The 17380-nt window shown below is 42.7% G+C and overlaps 1 protein-coding gene across 1 annotated transcript in view; it reads right to left on the bottom strand.

The window, feature by feature from the left end:
- Positions 1 to 17380, bottom strand: part of smurf2 (SMAD specific E3 ubiquitin protein ligase 2) — a 229678-nt gene that overhangs the window by 14625 nt on the left and 197673 nt on the right. The window contains exons 13-15 of the mRNA XM_059948311.1: positions 16925 to 17028; positions 5163 to 5277; positions 517 to 695 (exon numbers count right to left, since the gene is read on the bottom strand). Of these exons, the coding sequence (XP_059804294.1) occupies positions 517 to 695; positions 5163 to 5277; positions 16925 to 17028 (398 nt within the window). The remainder of the gene's footprint in view (positions 1 to 516; positions 696 to 5162; positions 5278 to 16924; positions 17029 to 17380) is intronic.

The raw sequence follows: 17380 nt of genomic DNA, 5'->3' as shown, positions 1-17380 counted from the left end.
GACAGTGGACTCAGTGATTAAATTCCAATAAAACAATCAAATATTCATAGAGAAACAATTCAAACAAGTTGTTTATATTTGATCTGATTTGACCCTCCCTTGGAGGACAGGCTAATTGTAGCAACTATGCATCATGTGCAGCTGCCCCATGAACGATGAATAAAGTGAGTTTGAGCTCGTGAGTTCTCAGCCAAAACTATATCAAAATAATGTCTCATTATCATCTTATACTCATGCTTATATCACCTAGAAATGACCACTCTGAGTGGGACTTACATCATTTCTACCAGGTCTCAAGGTGAAAGTAATGCATGAAAACCCTTTTATTTTAAATGTCATTGCACTTGCAAGATTTTAGTACTGACAGCACTTCAACTGAGCTTTGAATCTCTTTGCAATCTGTCCCAGAATATTTTTATTGATCTACTTCTTATGACAGTTGAACTGATTTACTTAAACTATTGTCCATTCTGAGGGAGCAAAGTGGTATTCAGTGTAAAGTTATGGTGTACGTACAGAATCCAGACTAAGCTGTTGTGTAGATCTGGGTCCACAGACTCCATGTCATCCAGTGTGATGGACTTTCCCAACAACTGCTTATAGAAGGGCAGAGTGAAGCCCCCGTCAATGTAGTGTCCGTGAAACACTGCCATCCCCATTATCCGACCAACAAAATGGAAATAAGACAAATGCTCCTGATTGGGATATAAAAATAAATACAGCAGTCAGATTGTGCTCAAAATATTTTTTCTTCAATTAAGATACAGTTGGAATTCTTAATCAAATCTATCGTCAATAAATATTACAGACAATTAGGTTGGATTTTGCATTTTAACTGTATAAAAATAAAGGATTTCTTGTTAAGTATGCACGCAAGGTACCATATTTTCAAAGCACTATCTATTCCACCACCTTATTGCCTACTCTGAAACTCCCAGACATTCTCATATTACAACAATAATTTTTCATTTACAAGGTATTGTTTATGTGGACTCAAAAAACTATCTGTACGTTCTTTTATATAAAATCCATTACAGTCCGATATATAATAGAAAAAACTTTGTAAATTTTGCATGGCAGTAAACATACTCATATTTTAGGAACTGTGCATGCTAATTTAAAGATTAAAAAGTAATTAAATGTTCACTACAAACCTCATTATTCTTATTTTAAAAAACAGTAAAACTCAAAACTATTATTTTTATTTATAAGATATTGTTATCCTATGTTAGAGAATTTAAAATACTGTCAAAAGCTGTGACATTTAAAAACCACAGTAACATGATCCTTAGATGTAAATGGTGGGATCTAGCCACACTGACCTTGCTTCAGGTCTCTAATATAAATGACAAGGGGTATTTAATGCTTTTGGAATTGAAAGGATTGTAAATGTAATTGAAATTCTGTAAACACCCATTTTCCTTTCCTGGAGGTGCAAGTAAGCCTCTCAATGGGCTGGTAATAGAAGCATCTACCATGACCTTATAGTTTTCATTCATAAATCAATGAGTAGGGTATCAGGTAAGCAATTCAATACTTTTCACCATATGAACTGCCTGGGATAGTCCATTCAGTTTAGAAAAGATCACAAGCTGCATAAGGAGTGGTTAGGAATGAAAATGAATTTCCAAAACCAAATCAGATAATACACAAAATATATTAACATATTTCATGTAAAAATATTAATTCAATACAGTAATCTCCTTTAATTTTGTTTTTCTTTCTCCTTCAGATTTCTTATGCTCCCAATCTACTGGAAGGAAATACCCAAGTTCACACATTACAAATGATTCACCAAACTATTGGACTAAATTGCTGCACATATTTCCACACACAAATATGTTCTTAGATGCTGACTTTGCGATGGAAGACTCTCCTTTTAATTTGCAACAGAACTCCAATCTCACCTGCAAAATTTGCATGGGATTATAATGGAAACCATCAGGTTTATTAGCCAGCCATTTTAATAAAATGTGAATTATTTTTAGTCCTGGTCAATATAAAGTTGCACTTTAATATAGTTCTGACTTAAAACTCAGATTTAAGGCTGCCAATAAATATTTAATTCAACAAATGAACAGTTAAAATGAAAAGTTTTCATTTCAAATCCCAAATGGACAAACTGAACATAATTCCTGCAATGCAATGTAAATGCTCATGGAACAAATTTAAACACACTGGTTTCCTCAGTAGAATATCACTTGAGGCTCATGGTAACGATTTCTGTGCAGCATGATTTAAAGGTCTACTGCAAGAAAGGATGATGGGGGTGGTCAGTGTGCAAAGGAAGGCAGAAGGATAAGAAAAGGGTAGTGAAAATAAGGGAGGTTTTAAAAACACTCATGAACAGAAGAGATTATATAAAACACCTGCATATTTTTAATCCTCTATCAGACCATCGACCCTGCACATGCCCCGTAGCCCTCCATATCTCTCCTATCAAACTGCTCTTAAATCTTACAATTAAACCCACATCCACTACTTCTGCTGGCAGTTCGGTCCACACTTGCACCACCTTCTGAGTGAAGTAGTTCCTCCTCAGGTTTCCCTTAAATATTTCACCTTTCACCCTTAGCCATTGTTAAATAATTGCTAACAATTTATATTTCCAGCTGACAGGATACCATAGGAAAGTAGGCTTTTTTTTTTGCAACCTCTCTTTGGACACCCCATACTTTGACACAGCAATTTACAATTAATTTCCTGTTGTTGATGTCACTGGAAGTGGATGTTATCCAAAGTGTGATATTTCAATCATACAATAATCAGGATTAAAACAGCAAAGGTTTTTATTTGATTAGTGCTAGCAAACCTCAAGGTCTGTCACTGTAATGACAGAAATATTGTATAAAGTATCAGCCACGAGCATCTGTTACATTCCACTGTAAAAATTACTATGTTATAATGAGGGAATGGTGCACTGTTGGAAATGGTCCTTACCTGCAAAGACAGCTTACAGAGGAAATATTCCACTTTACTAGTTTAAATGGTCACAGGTAAACCTTCACCAACGCCCTGAGCAATGTTTTCCTCAAACAGCAATTAATTTATTATTATTTGCTGAGCACATCAATTGACCATCACTTTATTTCAATCATAACCATGGTCACGCATCATAGGTATCTGGAAATATTTGATGTCCTGAGGTTATGAATGCCTGTTTTTCTTTAAATACAACTCATCTCAAGCTGACAATGCAGAATTTTGCTGAGAGAATGCTGCAATCTCAAAGGTTATCCCCTTAAGAATAATGGCAGGAAAGCATTTTCTAATGGACTAATAACTAAAGACCTGGACTACTAATTTACAGAGACAAGTTCAAGGTCCATAGATGGGGGATGTAAATTTAACAAAGTAATTAAATCTGGAACAAAAATTAGCATTGGTGATAGTGACCATTAACATTTCCAGATAAAGAAATCTATTACAGGAAATATAAATAAATGTAGATGCTGGACATCAGAAACAAAACTAGAAAATGATGCAGACATACAGGAGATCAGGCAGCATCTGTGGTAGGTAAAGCATTTGTTGAAGACCCTCAATCAGATCTGAAGTGTCGATTCTTATTTTTCTTTCCACAGTTGCTGCCTGACCTGATAACTATTGTTCACCACTGAAATCCATCTTTATCACTCAGACCCTTCAGAACAGAGTCTATATTAGCCTGAAGGTTAAAGACCACAGTTGGCAGGCTCAAAGTTCAAAGCCACAGGGTCAGTGTGTCCAGAAGGTGGAGGCTGATATATGTGAGCCCAGGCCAGACACTGGAGGTTTAAAGCCTGATATCTGAGAGTCTGGGGACAAAGACTCTGGAGGTGGCCAATCCTGGGGTTGGACGCTCATCTGTACATGTATGGGAAAGTGGCTTGTTTTGCTGCTGTTGTTGTTGCTTACATTGCTTTGTTGAATGCTGTGGGCATGCCACACTGGTGTTAGAAGTGACATTTGCAGGCTGTCCCACAACCCACATCCTTGGGTTGTGATGGTTGTTAACGCAGATGACGCATTTCGATAGACATGTAGTAATTAATCTGAATATGAATCAATATGGCTAACTCAATGGCCCTGGCAAACACGCAACTTCCAGATTCAAGATTGTTTATTATCATCACTAGTACTTGAGGGTTCATTAGGGATGGATAATAAATGATAGCTTTACCAACAACACAAAAACATTTATAAACAACTGCATAATAACACTTTCATTAATTTGCTGCTAACACAAATGTATTTATTAAGATTATACCGACTCACTTGCTCTCTTTTGTACCCGAGACATGTTTAATTATATATTCAGAGGTAAAGCACGATACATTGATAAGTCCTTCTGGCACAACAGGGCTGTGCTGCCCAATTATACCCATTTGGCTAATTAACCCACTAACCCTCATATTTGGAATGTGGGAGGAAACCAGAGCAGCCACAGGGAGAACATGCAAACTCCTTACAGGCATCGGTGGAATTGAATCCAAGTCATTGGCAATGTAACAGAGTTATGCTAATTGCTATGTTCCTGTGCCACCCCCCCCCCCCCCAAATGCTGGATACTAACACCACCTTGGTGTTACAAAGCATTATTCCTCTATTGCATTGTTTATTAACATAGATCCCTTTTCTCCTCTTACAAAGATGAAACAACCATACAATTAAATTAAGTTTTCCATCTAAGACTCATCAAACTAACTAAACATGGCAAGTTAGAGCACCAAGCCAACTCAGGATTAGCATAACTAGAAGAAATCTAAAGATGAAGAAATTTTTACCTGATGTACACTGATCCAATTTACCAAAAACTCTTCAAACCATTATTAAATCTAATAAATGTTTAAGCTTTTTCCTTCTACGTCATTACATTTAAAATTTGAAATATAATCTCTCATTGGAACACAAGTTTCATTCCACTCTTGTCCATCAACAGCCAATTACTAGAGGAACACTTTACTAAAAGCCAAGACACATATGTACATAGACCTGTGGGTTTTCAAGACTAATCCAACTCTTTCCACTTGCACTTTCTCAATGTAATCTCATTGGACCACATATAGCGATTACAAGCAGTACATTTGGTCTACTTACTATTCACTTCATGATGTTGAGAAATAACAAACCACCACAGTGGGATTGACAAGGCAATCAATTAAATAAAAACTTGTGCTTACAGGATTGACTGCAGAATCTGGGTTGATCTGTAATGTATAGATGTCATCCCTGGAGTATTGGAACAGTCCGTAGTATGGGTTCAACATTTCATGAGATAAAAGGTAGAGCCATTCCCTGGAAGAAAAAAAAACACCTTTTTAAATGACCTTTATAAAAGTGGACATCACGGAGCAAATCTGAGGATGCAACTGTTCTGCAGAGTAAGTTTTGGTGCTCAGGTCATTTATCTATTAAGGTCAGGTTTCTTTCTTTTTTCAAAAAACACACAGGGTCATAAAGAAAGACAGTTTAATAGCTACAGAGTGTAATTATTTTGGGCACAGACCTGAAGCCCTTCAATAAAAAAATCATTCAAACTCTACAAATTAGTCTGCAATTGTCAGAAATATTAGCAGAACTAGTATAAAATACCTCTACTTGGCAACAGCCAATCTTTGGATTGGCAGAGATACCTCTACTGAATGAATAAAATTAATCACAGTAAAGAGTGGCACAGTGGCAAAGCAGGTAGTGATGCTGCCTCAACTCCAGTGAACAGGGTTTGATCCTGATCTCAAGGCTGTCTATATGGAGCTGGCTTGCTCTCCTTGCGATGACTCAATGTCCTCCTGGCTGCTCTGGTTTCCTGTCACATCATAAAGACGTGTTGGGTGGTAGATCAACTGGCTACTATAAATTGCCACTGGTACAGGATGGGTGGCAGAAAAATCAGGTTCACTGACCTGTAATTTCCCTTCTTATTCTTGAGCCTTTCTTAAATAACAGGACAAGATGAGCTATACATCAGCCCTCCAGCACCTCACTAGTGGCCAAGGAGGTTCAAATATCTTTGCCACGGCCTATGCAATTTCTACACTGGCCTCGCACAAAGTCCAAAGGGACACCTCATCAAACCCTGTGGATTTAATTACTACATACCAAGGTGAGGCAGTATAGTTGTCCATAAAGGAACTGAGGAAGTCAAATTCAAAAGACTTCACGAGAAACACAAGTCAAGTTTTCCAAATTGATGAGTAGCTAACCCAGCAAATTCCCATTTTCAATCCCAGACTGTGTTGCGTTATTAGAGTTTGACTGGGAATCAGTTGGTGAACAAGATGCTGGAAATCAATAGTAAATGGAATTTGAGAAAATAATATCTCCACCAGCAAATGGTCACACCGAAAGGGAAATGCTACATTGGTGCACAATACCATGAAACTGTCCCAGAACAGAATCTAAATTTTTAAAAGGAGAAATTCAACAGAAAAAAAAAGGAAGGGAAGATTCACTTCATGGCACATAAATGTAAAGCATTTGAAAATATTTTCAATACAATAGAACACCAGGAATTCCAAGAGGTTGGACACAGGCTCGATCCAGGAAATGATCCACAAGATGGTGCTGCACATAAATCCATTTAAAAGCAAAATTTACAGCAATGCTGTATTAGTGTTTAATCAGTGGGAAAGAAGAACAGAAATGTTAATGTAATTCTTTTACTCTAACTACCTTCTCAACTTTGTGTTCAAAATAACTTTCAGGTAAATATATGAAGGACATGTGGCGTTACACTCATACATTTGAAATTACTTCAGTGGGAACTTTCTCATCAACTACAGCAGCTAGTGGTACGTACTCATTATGTACACTGCAGAAAGACAAACCTTGTGCACCAATGTACTTAAAAAGAGGGCTAGACCAGGGGTGGGCAAACTTTTTGACTTGTGGGCCACAAAGGGTTCTAAAATTTGACAGGGGGGCCGGACCAGGAGCAGATGGACGGAGTGTTTTGGTAATACACCTCATAAGAGAAAATAAAATATCATGGGATATGTAGAAAACATGTGCTTTAATTTCAATTGAAAATGAACAAATGCATTACAACAAAATATCTGTCTTTGAAGTCCCATGGTATTTAGCTATTTATTGAAATGTCTTTTAAAACACTGAAAATTAAATGAATAAAATACAGCTTTTTTAATAGTAACAGTTATTATTTTAAAGCACTGAAAATTCTGTTATCCTTCAAGATATTATCATCATCACTCTCCTCCTGACTGTCTTTATTTCAAAAACGGTAGGAGATGCAGGTCTACTTGTCCTGCTCCTTCTTATTCAATTGTCCCCTGTGCCAAAACTCAATAACGACCAGTACAAAGACAGAACAATGACAGCGCGCCAGTATGCGGAGCGCGTTATCTGGAGCGCATTTTTTATTTTGAGAACATACGTGCACCTGCGCACTACTCATGTCCATCACTTAGCAGAAATGGCATGTAACATGTAAGGCTTATTGAAAAAAATATTTTCAAATGCATTTTTTACATAACAAAACGAAGAAACTTATTTTTAATTTCAGTGGGAACAGTGTTGTTGGTCTCCCTTTTTAGCCAGCGCATCAAAGTCTGGATTTACTTTTGTTGTGGCGATTCTCAGGTTGGATCTGAGGTATTGGTCAGTTAACTTGGATCTGTGGCTGGCTTTGTTGATGTTCATGACGCTGAACGCCTGTTCACACAAATAGGTCGAGCCGAACAAAGAGTAAAGCGCAAATGTGGAGTAATACGCTGCACCTCAACAAAGGTCAATGTATATAGAGTGCGTCATCTATTGGGAAAACGCCAGAATTGCGGGGAAAAAACGTTAACAAGGTTTATTAATATAATTTCATCAAGTTCTGCGGGCTGGATTAAAAAGCTTAACGGGCCGCATATGGCCCGTGGGCCGTAGTTTGCCCATGTCTGGGCTAGACTGACAATCCAAATCACTTCAGAGAACTAATCACATGATAAATATTTATTTTAATTATGCACAACCAGATATTGTTAGCTTTAACCTTGCATATGAATGCAAATGCTAAAATTTATTCATAGCTGTGCTTCAGTTGAAGATGTTACTAAACAAGCTGCCATCAAGTAAACACAAAGTATACTGCAGATGCTGTGGTCAAATCAACACGTACAAACAAGTTGGAGGAACTCAGCAGGTTGGGCAGCATCCGTGGAAACGAACAGTCAACGTTTTGGGCCGAGACACTTCATTAGGACTGAAGAAGGAGGGGGCAGAGGCCTATAAAGAAGTTGGGGGTAGGGTGGGAAGGAGAAGGATTTTTTTAGCCAGAGGGTGGTGAATCTGTGGAATTCATTGCCACAGATGACTGTGGAGGCAGAGTCATTGGATATATTTAAGGTGGAAGTTGATAAATTCTTGTTAAGTGAAGGTGACAAAGGTTATGAGAAGGCAAGAGAATGGGGTTGAGAGAGATAATAAATCAGCTGAGATGGAATGGCGGAGAGGACTTGATAGGCTGAAAGGCCTAATTCTGCTTTATGTCTAATGGTCAAATGTAAAGTCTGAAGCATCAAAATTTTTGTTTGCCTTGTATATTCTACATATTATATGCACTCACACCCACATCACCATCCAGCAATTTGTTTTTCTTGCATATTATGTTTCTCTGAATATAATCTAGAGTGCTTACAGTTAGTTTAATTGAATAATTAGACCATCAAACATTCAGTGTTGCTTTAGGAAAAAATGAAAAACCACCATACTAACCCACTATTGAACTAAAAAGTCTCAAATAACAGGATCCTCTCAGGTCAATCACAGAACTAATGTAATTTTTCACACTTCAGAATATGGAAAAAAGATAGAGTAATCTTACTTACAACACACACAAAATGCTGGAGGAACTCAGCAGGCCAGGTAACATCAATAGAAAAGGGTGCAGTCGACATTTTGGGCCAAGACCCTTCAACATGACTCTTTTTCATAGTTGCTGCCTGGCCTGCTGAGTTCCTCCAGCATTCTGTGTGTGTTGCTTGGATTTCCAGCAGATGCAGATTTTCTCTTTCTTTACCTCTCCGAGCATTTGCAAAGTTCAAACAATGCCTCTGTTCCATAAGCTGAGGCAGAGCTAGATGGCTTAAAATCTCCCAACTCCATCTACAGAATCTAAAACTGGCTCCAAGATTGGATCACTCCCTGCAACATACAGCATCTGCAGATTTTCTCGTTTGTGACTGGATTACTCCTTGCTGGGTCAATGTGCTGGACCTCAGATTGACACTACATTGATTGGCCTCATCAAAAATAACGAGGTGGCCTACAGGGAAGAAGTCATCTCTCTGACACAGTGGTGTCAAAAAAACCTCTCTGATAGGGATTTAAGGTAAAAATCATACCTAAAAAGTCCATTGAGGTTGAATTGGGGAAGGATGGTAGAATTTTATGTAAAAAATTTCTAATTTGTAGATATCTAAAAAAGTTAGATTTAGGTAACTCAAATTTGTTGGAAAGTTGGTCGAAAGACATCAAACTACCTTCAAAGAAGAGATCACGAAAGCATTTTATACTTTTCCTTTTCCATATGCTAAAAGCTTGATCTGTCAAAGAAGGTTTGAAAAAAAAATTAAGTAAAATAGGGCTATCAAGAACAAAGTTTTTCAGAGTAAAAAATTTACAAAATTGAAACCAAATTCGTAATGTATGTTTGACAACAGGGTTGGATATCTGTTTATTGAATTTAACTAAATCGGCAGAAAGAGAAGAACCCAGAACGGAGAATAGAGAATATCCCTGTGCCTCATTGCATTCTAAATTTACCCAGTGTGGGCACAATGGTGAATCCAAATCTGATTTCCAATAAATTAAGTTACGAATATTATTCGCCCAATAGTAAAATCTAAAGTTAGGTAGAGCTAAACCACCATCTTTTTTAGATTTTTGTAATTGCCTTTTACTTAACCTAGGATTTTTATTTTGCCACACAAATGAGGAAATTTTTGAGTCAATGTTATCAAAAAAAGATTTAGGAATAAAAATTGGTAAAGCTTGAAATAAATATAAAAATTTCGGTAGAATCATCATTTTAATAGCATTAATCCGACCAACTAATGATAAGGATAAGGGAGACCATCTTGTAGTAAGTTGTTGAATTTGATAAAGCATAGGTAAAAAATTCAATGTAAATAAATCTTTATATTTCTTGGTAATTTTTATACCTAAATAGATAAAGTTATCATCAACAACTTTAAATGGTATCTTTTCATTCAATAAAGTTTGCGCGTTTAAAGGGAATAAATCACTCTTATCCAAGTTTAGTTTATAACCAGAAAAACTACCAAATTGAGCCAACAAGGATAAAATATCCTTTTATTTATAATATGATTATGAAGATACAACCAGAAATATCAGGTAGAATTAAACAAGAATGGGAAAAAGAACTTCAATATAATATATCAATAGAAAAATGGGAAAAAATTTTACAAATTGTTAATTCTTCTTCTATATGTGCTAAACATGTGTTAATACAATTTAAAATTGTACATAGAGCTCATATGTCTAAAGATAAACTTGCTCGATTCTACTCTCATATTAACCCTCAATGTGACAGATGTCATTCAGATGTGGCTTCATTGACCCATATGTTTTGGTCATGTCCCACCTTATATAATTATTAGAAGGACATATTTGCTACCATTTCCTCAATTTGGAATATCGATTTACAACCTCATTTTATTACTGCAATTTTTGGTATACCAAATGAGGATGGTAATCAGTTTTCCCCTTCAATTAGATGAATGATTGCTTTTGTAACATTAATGGCCAGAAGGTCTATATTGCAAAATTGGAAAGAAGTAAATCCTCCTACCACATTTCAGTGGCTCTCTCAAACTATTTCTTATCTGAGCTTGGAAGAAATTAGAAGCACTATTTTTGACTCATCAGTTAAATATGAAGAAACTTGGGGACCATTCATTCGACATTTTCATATGAATTAATTTGACCTCTCCCAGACCTTCTCTCTGTCTATTCTTGTTCTGGTATGGAGTTCCGGAGTTTTTGGCACTATCATATACAAATAAACTGTTATTATTGCCGATGTTAGTTTAGTTTAGTATTTTTTTTTCTTAATATATTTTTTGCTTGTATTTTTATAATTTTTTCTTTTTTCTTTTGACGATTATTCTTATTTTTCTCATATAATTATTATAGACTTGATTGATAATGTTGTGGCGGCTCATTTCCTAGCGTATGCGAACCGACTCACAATTAGATAGCTTACGGGGGTTTGCGAGCACAGAGCTTTGGAGCCTCTTCGCCATGGGGGGCCGGTTGACAGAGGCTTAAAAGTGAGGCTGAAGTTTTCGAATAAAGTTTTTCCTTCGACTGCAGTTACCGACTCTGTGTCGTAATTTTAGCGCTGTTTGTAGCACACCGCTACAATTGGTGACCCCGACGGTCCAAACGATTTTTGGACCAGAAATGACCGACGCCGCCTCTGTTCATGCGGTTTCGTTGACACTGCCGGGTTTCTGGACACAGCGCCCGGACCTATGGTTCCAGCAAGCCGAAGCCCAATTCCACGTTCGCCGGATCACCTCAGAAGACACCCGCTACTACTACGTGGTGAGCTCCCTCGACCAGGACACAGCGGCCCAGGTCGCGGAGTTCGTACAGTCGCCCCCGGCAGATGGCAAGTACACGGAATTCAAAGCCCTGCTCCTCAGGACTTTCGGACTCTCACGGCGCGAGCGGGCTGCCCGTTTACTGCACCTGGATGGCTTGGGCGACAGACCTCCATCGGCTTTAATGAATGAGATGTTGTCTCTGGCCGAGGGACACACAGGCCTCATGTTTGAGCAGGCATTCCTGGAGCAGCTGCCCGAGGACATACGCCTGCTGCTGTCCGACGCGGATTTCAGTGACCCCCGGAAGGTGGCAGCCCGGGCGGACTTGCTGTGGAACGCCAAAAAGGTGAGCGGGGCGTCCATCGCACAGATCACCCAGCCACGCTCCCGGCAGCAAACCAGTCCAGGCCCGGCCGCAGAGCCCACTAACCCCCGGCCCAATGACCACTGGTGCTTCTACCACCAGCGGTGGGGCGCAGAAGCCCGCCGTTGCCGCCCGCCCTGCAAGTTCCCGGGAAACGCCAGGACCAGCCGCCGCTGATGGCTACGGCGGCTGGCCATCGGGATAGCCTCCTGTATGTGTGGGATAGCAGGTCGGGACGCCGCTTTTTGGTCGATACTGGGGCTGAGGTCAGCGTTTTACCTCCGACAAGTTACGACACTCGCAGCAGGGCACCGGGTCCCCCCCTGAGGGCCGTGAATGGCAGCACAGTAAGGACCTATGGCACCCGTCAGGTGCAGCTACAGTTCGGCCCCAGCCAGTTCACGTGGGACTTCACACTGGCCGCCGTAGCCCAACCGCTTCTGGGTGCGGATTTTTTGCGAGCTCACAGCCTGCTGGTTGACCTGCCCAGGAAGAGACTGGTACACGCCGAGACCTTTCAGACGTTCTCCCTGGGCGCGGCCCAGTTGCCAGCCCCTCACCTCGGCTCCATCACGCTGTCCGACAACGACTTCACCAGGGTCCTGGCGGAGTTCCCATCGGTTCTGGCACCGCAGTTCACAGCAGCCATGCCCAGGCACGGCGTACAGCACCACATCCCGACACAGGGACCACCCCTCCATGCCCGTGCTCGGCGGCTTCCCCCGGACAAGCTCCGACTGGCGAAGGAGGAGTTCCAGAGAATGGAGGAATTGGGGATCATCCGGCGGTCCGACAGCCCCTGGGCTTCCCCCCTGCACATGGTGCCCAAAGCGACGGGGGGCTGGAGACCGTGCGGCGACTACCGCAGGCTGAACGAGGCTACCACACCGGACCGCTACCCTGTGCCGCACATTCAGGACTTTGCAGCAAACCTGCACGGCGCCCGGATCTTCTCCAAGGTCGACCTTGTCCGAGGGTACCATCAAATCCCGATGCATCCTGACGACGTCCCCAAGACGGCTCTCATCACCCCGTTTGGCCTCTTCGAGTTCCTCCGCATGCCGTTCGGCCTGAAGAATGCCGCACAGACGTTCCAGCGGTTAATGGACGCGGTGGGACGGGACCTGGACTTCGCGTTCATCTATTTGGATGACATCCTCATAGCCAGCGGCAGTCGTCAGGAGCATCTGTCCCACCTCCGTCAACTCTGCGCCCGACTGAGTGAGTACGGTCTTACAATCAACCCTGCCAAATGCCAGTTCGGACTTGATACCATTGACTTCCTGGGCCACAGGATTACTAAAGACGGGGCAACCCCTCTGCCCGCTAAGGTAGATGCGGTCCGCCACTTCCCCCGACCCACCACGGTCAAAGGCCTTCAGGAATTCGTAGGTATGGTCAATTTCTACCGCCGCTTCCTCCCTTCAGCTGCCCGGATCATGCGCCCCCTGTTCGCCCTGATGTCGGGTCCGAGCAAGGACATTACCTGGGACGAGGAGTCCGCCGCCGCTTTCGTTCAAACGAAGGAAGCTTTGGCTGACGCCGCAATGCTAGTACATCCCAGAATGGACACCCCTACCGCCCTCACAGTGGACGCATCAAACACGGCAGTCGGTGGGGTGCTGGAGCAGCTCATCGCAGGTCGCTGGCAACCCCTGGCGTTTTTCAGCAAACACCTGCGGCCACCCGAGCTCAAGTACAGTGCTTTTGACCGGGAACTGTTGGCGCTCTACCTGGCAATCCGGCATTTCAGGTACTTCCTAGAAGGTCGGCCCTTCACCGCGTTCACGGACCACAAACCGCTTACCTTTGCGTTTACGAAAGCATCCGACCCCTGGTCATCCCTCCAGCAACGCCACCTGTCCTACATCTCTGAATACACAACGGATGTCCGGCACGTCTCGGGTAAGGACAATGTCGTGGCGGATGCGCTCTCTCGCCCTACCGTTCATGCCCTTTCCCAAGGGGTAGACTTTGAGGCACTGGCAGAGGCACAGCAGGTAGATGAGGAGATTCCGAGTTACAGGACTGCAGTCTCTGGTTTGCAGCTCCAGGACCTCCCCGTGGGCCCAGGTGAGAGGACCCTGCTCTGTGACGTCGCCACCAACCAGCCCCGTCCGGTCGTCCCCGCAGCCTGGCGGCGACGTGTTTTCGACTCCATTCATAACTTGGCGCATCCCTCCATCCGGACAACTGTCCGGATGGTTTCCAGCAGGTTCGTTTGGCACGGACTCCGCAAACAGGTCAGTGAATGGGCCAGGACGTGCATGCACTGCCAGACGGCCAAGGTTCAGCGGCACACCAAAGCCCCACCGCAGCAGTTCCATCCCGCCCACCGGCGTTTCGACCACATTCATGTGGATATCGTGGGCCCCCTGCCAGTGTCGCGCGGAGCGCGTTACCTCCTGACTATCGTGGACCGGTTCACAAGATGGCCAGAGGCGGTCCCGCTCACCGACACCACCTCCGAATCTTGCGCCCGAGCCCTGATCGCCACCTGGATATCCCGCTTTGGTGTACCAGCCCACATTACCTCCGACAGAGGCGCCCAGTTCACCTCCAGCCTGTGGTCAGCTATGGCCAGCCTTTTGGGGACTCAGCTGCACCACACCACTGCCTACCACCCACAGTCGAACGGGCTAGTGGAGCGTTTCCACCGTCACCTGAAGTCGGCCCTCATGGCCCGCCTGCGAGGAGCCAACTGGGCGGACGAGCTTCCCTGGGTCCTTCTCGGCATCCGCACAGCGCCCAAGGACGACCTGCACGCCTCGTCGGCCGAGTTGGTATACGGCGCGCCCCTGGCCGTCCCCGGGGAGTTCCTACCAGCCCCGAGGGGGCAAGAGGAAGAACCCGCTGCAGTCCTGGGCAGACTTCGCGAGAAGCTCGGTAACCTGGCCCCCATACCCACTTCACAGCATGGGCGGCACCCGACCTGCGTACCCAAAGACCTACGGAACTGTAAGTTTGTGTTTGTACGAAGGGGCGGGCATCGGCCACCGCTGCAGTGGCCATACGAGGGGCCGTTTACGGTGCTCCGGAACAACGGGTCCACGTTCGTGCTGGACGTTGGGGGGAAGGAGGAGGTTTTCACGGTGGACCGCCTCAAGCCGGCCCATGTGGACCTGGCGCAACCGGCCGAGTTTCCGGCGCCTCGGCGCAGAGGCCGACCTCCCAAGCAGGTTCTGGCCCAGGCTGTGGACATTGGGGGGTGTATCGCCGGTTCTGGGGGGGGGTTATGTGGCGGCTCATTTCCTAGCGTATGCGAACCGACTCACAATTAGATAGCCTACGGGGGTTTGCGAGCACAGAGCTTTGGAGCCTCTTCGCCATGGGGGGCCGGTTGACAGAGGCTTAAAAGTGAGGCTGAAGTTTTCGAATAAAGTTTTTCCTTCGACTGCAGTTACCGACTCTGTGTCGTAATTTTAGCGCTGTTTGTAGCACACCGCTACAATGTATTGTTTTTCTGTTGATATTTTAATAGGATATTGTTATCCTACTATTAATTCAATTTCAAGTCTTATGCATTTATAACCTATTCATTATTATGTTATGTTTTTTTATGTATGAAATTCAATAAAAAGATTGAAAAAGAAAAAAACAACCTCTCCCTCAATGTCGCAAAAACAAAGGAGATGGTTGTGGATTACAGGAGGAATGGAAATGGGCTAACCCCTATTGACGTCAATGGACCTGGGGTTGACAGGGTAAATGGCTTCAAGTTCCTTAGCATCCAAATCACCGAGGATCTCACGTGGTCTGTACACACCAGCTGTGTGGTAAAAAAGGCACAGTAGTGCCTCTTTCACCGCAGACAGTTGAGGAAGTTTGGTATGGGCCCCCAAATCCTAAGAACTTTCCACAGGCGCACAATTGGGAGCATCCTGACTGGCTGCATCACCATCTGGGAACTGTACCTCCCTTAATCTCAGGACTCTACAGAGAGTGATGTGAACAGCCCTGCGCATCTATAGTTGTGATCTTCCCATGATTCAGGACATTTACAAAGACAGGTGTGTAAAAAGGGCCCATAGGATCATTGGGGACCCAAGCCATCCCAACCACAATCTATTCCAGCTGCTACCATCCAGGAAGTGGTACTGCAGCATAAAAGCCAGGACCAATAGGCTCTGGGACAGCTTCTTCCACCAGGCCATCAGACTAATGATCTCATACTGATTTGAGTGTACTCTGTATTACATTGACTGTTCTATTTATTATAAATTACTATGGTTGCACATTGCACATTTAAATGGAGACATAACGTAAGGATTTTTACTCCTTGTGTATGTGAAGGATGTAAGTTATAAAGTCAATTCAGTTCAATATTTAATCTATTAATGCCAAATTTAGATTATCTGGAGATGAGGGAATTGCTTACAAGCTTCACTTTATCACTGAAAGATGAAAAATCTCATTGGTCCCAGCACTTTCAATCAGCACTGACATTGTTGCAAATTGATGACTAGAATGTTTATGTTGGGGGTTGTCAAATCCCACTGTTACATTTTAGGTTGTCAACCTTTGAGCAATAAGGGTTTGGTATCTGCAAGGAAACATCTGAACTAATCACAAGACATGTTGCCACAAGAGAGGAACTGGGTCAAATGGAAAGAAATACCTTGCATTCTGGAGGCAGACCACAGGCCTTATGTAGAGTTTCAATGATTTATAATCACATAATACTCATGGAAGCAGTATATATCAACATTTCCCAAAGGGAAGCAGCAAATAACATGCTCAAAATTATCCAACTGGATCCCTGGATTGCCCAGCTCAGGGTGAACAGTGGATAAATCAGTTTAACCAGAAGGAGAGGGTGCTGCAAGAAATGTCACCTTCTAAAATGATACATTTTAGAGGTCTGTGCTGAACCATGAAAGCTGTCCGTTCACCTTCATTTTCAAAGGAAACACAAATTCAACTTTCTGGAGGTGGGACTGACATCAAGAGGGACAAAGGAAAAATATCCAACATGCTTTATTTTCTGGGAATCACTTACCGAGCAACACCTCCGTAATCTAATCCCTCTTCACCACGGAATTTCACCATTAGCCGTTTCCATAAGTCTTTTGGTCTCATTTTCATTACTTGCCTGTAAGACTCCTACAACAAAACATTTATTGGTCCATTAAGTAAAGCTTAACCCTAAGCCCAGTTACATGATATAAAATCCAATGTCAAATAATAATCAGCACCTTCTCTTCCAACTCACAAGCATTGCCTATCCACATGAATATATAGGCAATCAACTGTGTTCAGTCAACGAACATAATCCTAAATAGCCTGTACTATTTTATGTACTTGTGGTGCAGGTAGTTTTAAAAAGATGTGACCCATTCAGTATTCCTGAGGTACTAAATGCTCCAGGAAACTTGTGTGAGAAGGAAGGAGCCTAAGAAAGAATGAAGCATATTGGTAGCATTTCCTAACAGCAAAAAGCAGACTGTCACTTAGG

This window comes from Hypanus sabinus, chromosome 23 (assembly GCF_030144855.1).
Source record: "Hypanus sabinus isolate sHypSab1 chromosome 23, sHypSab1.hap1, whole genome shotgun sequence".
NCBI classification, from domain to species: domain Eukaryota; kingdom Metazoa; phylum Chordata; class Chondrichthyes; order Myliobatiformes; family Dasyatidae; genus Hypanus; species Hypanus sabinus.
The sequence above is the reverse complement of the archived record's forward strand: the minus strand, read 5'-3'. Positions and strand labels throughout refer to the sequence as shown.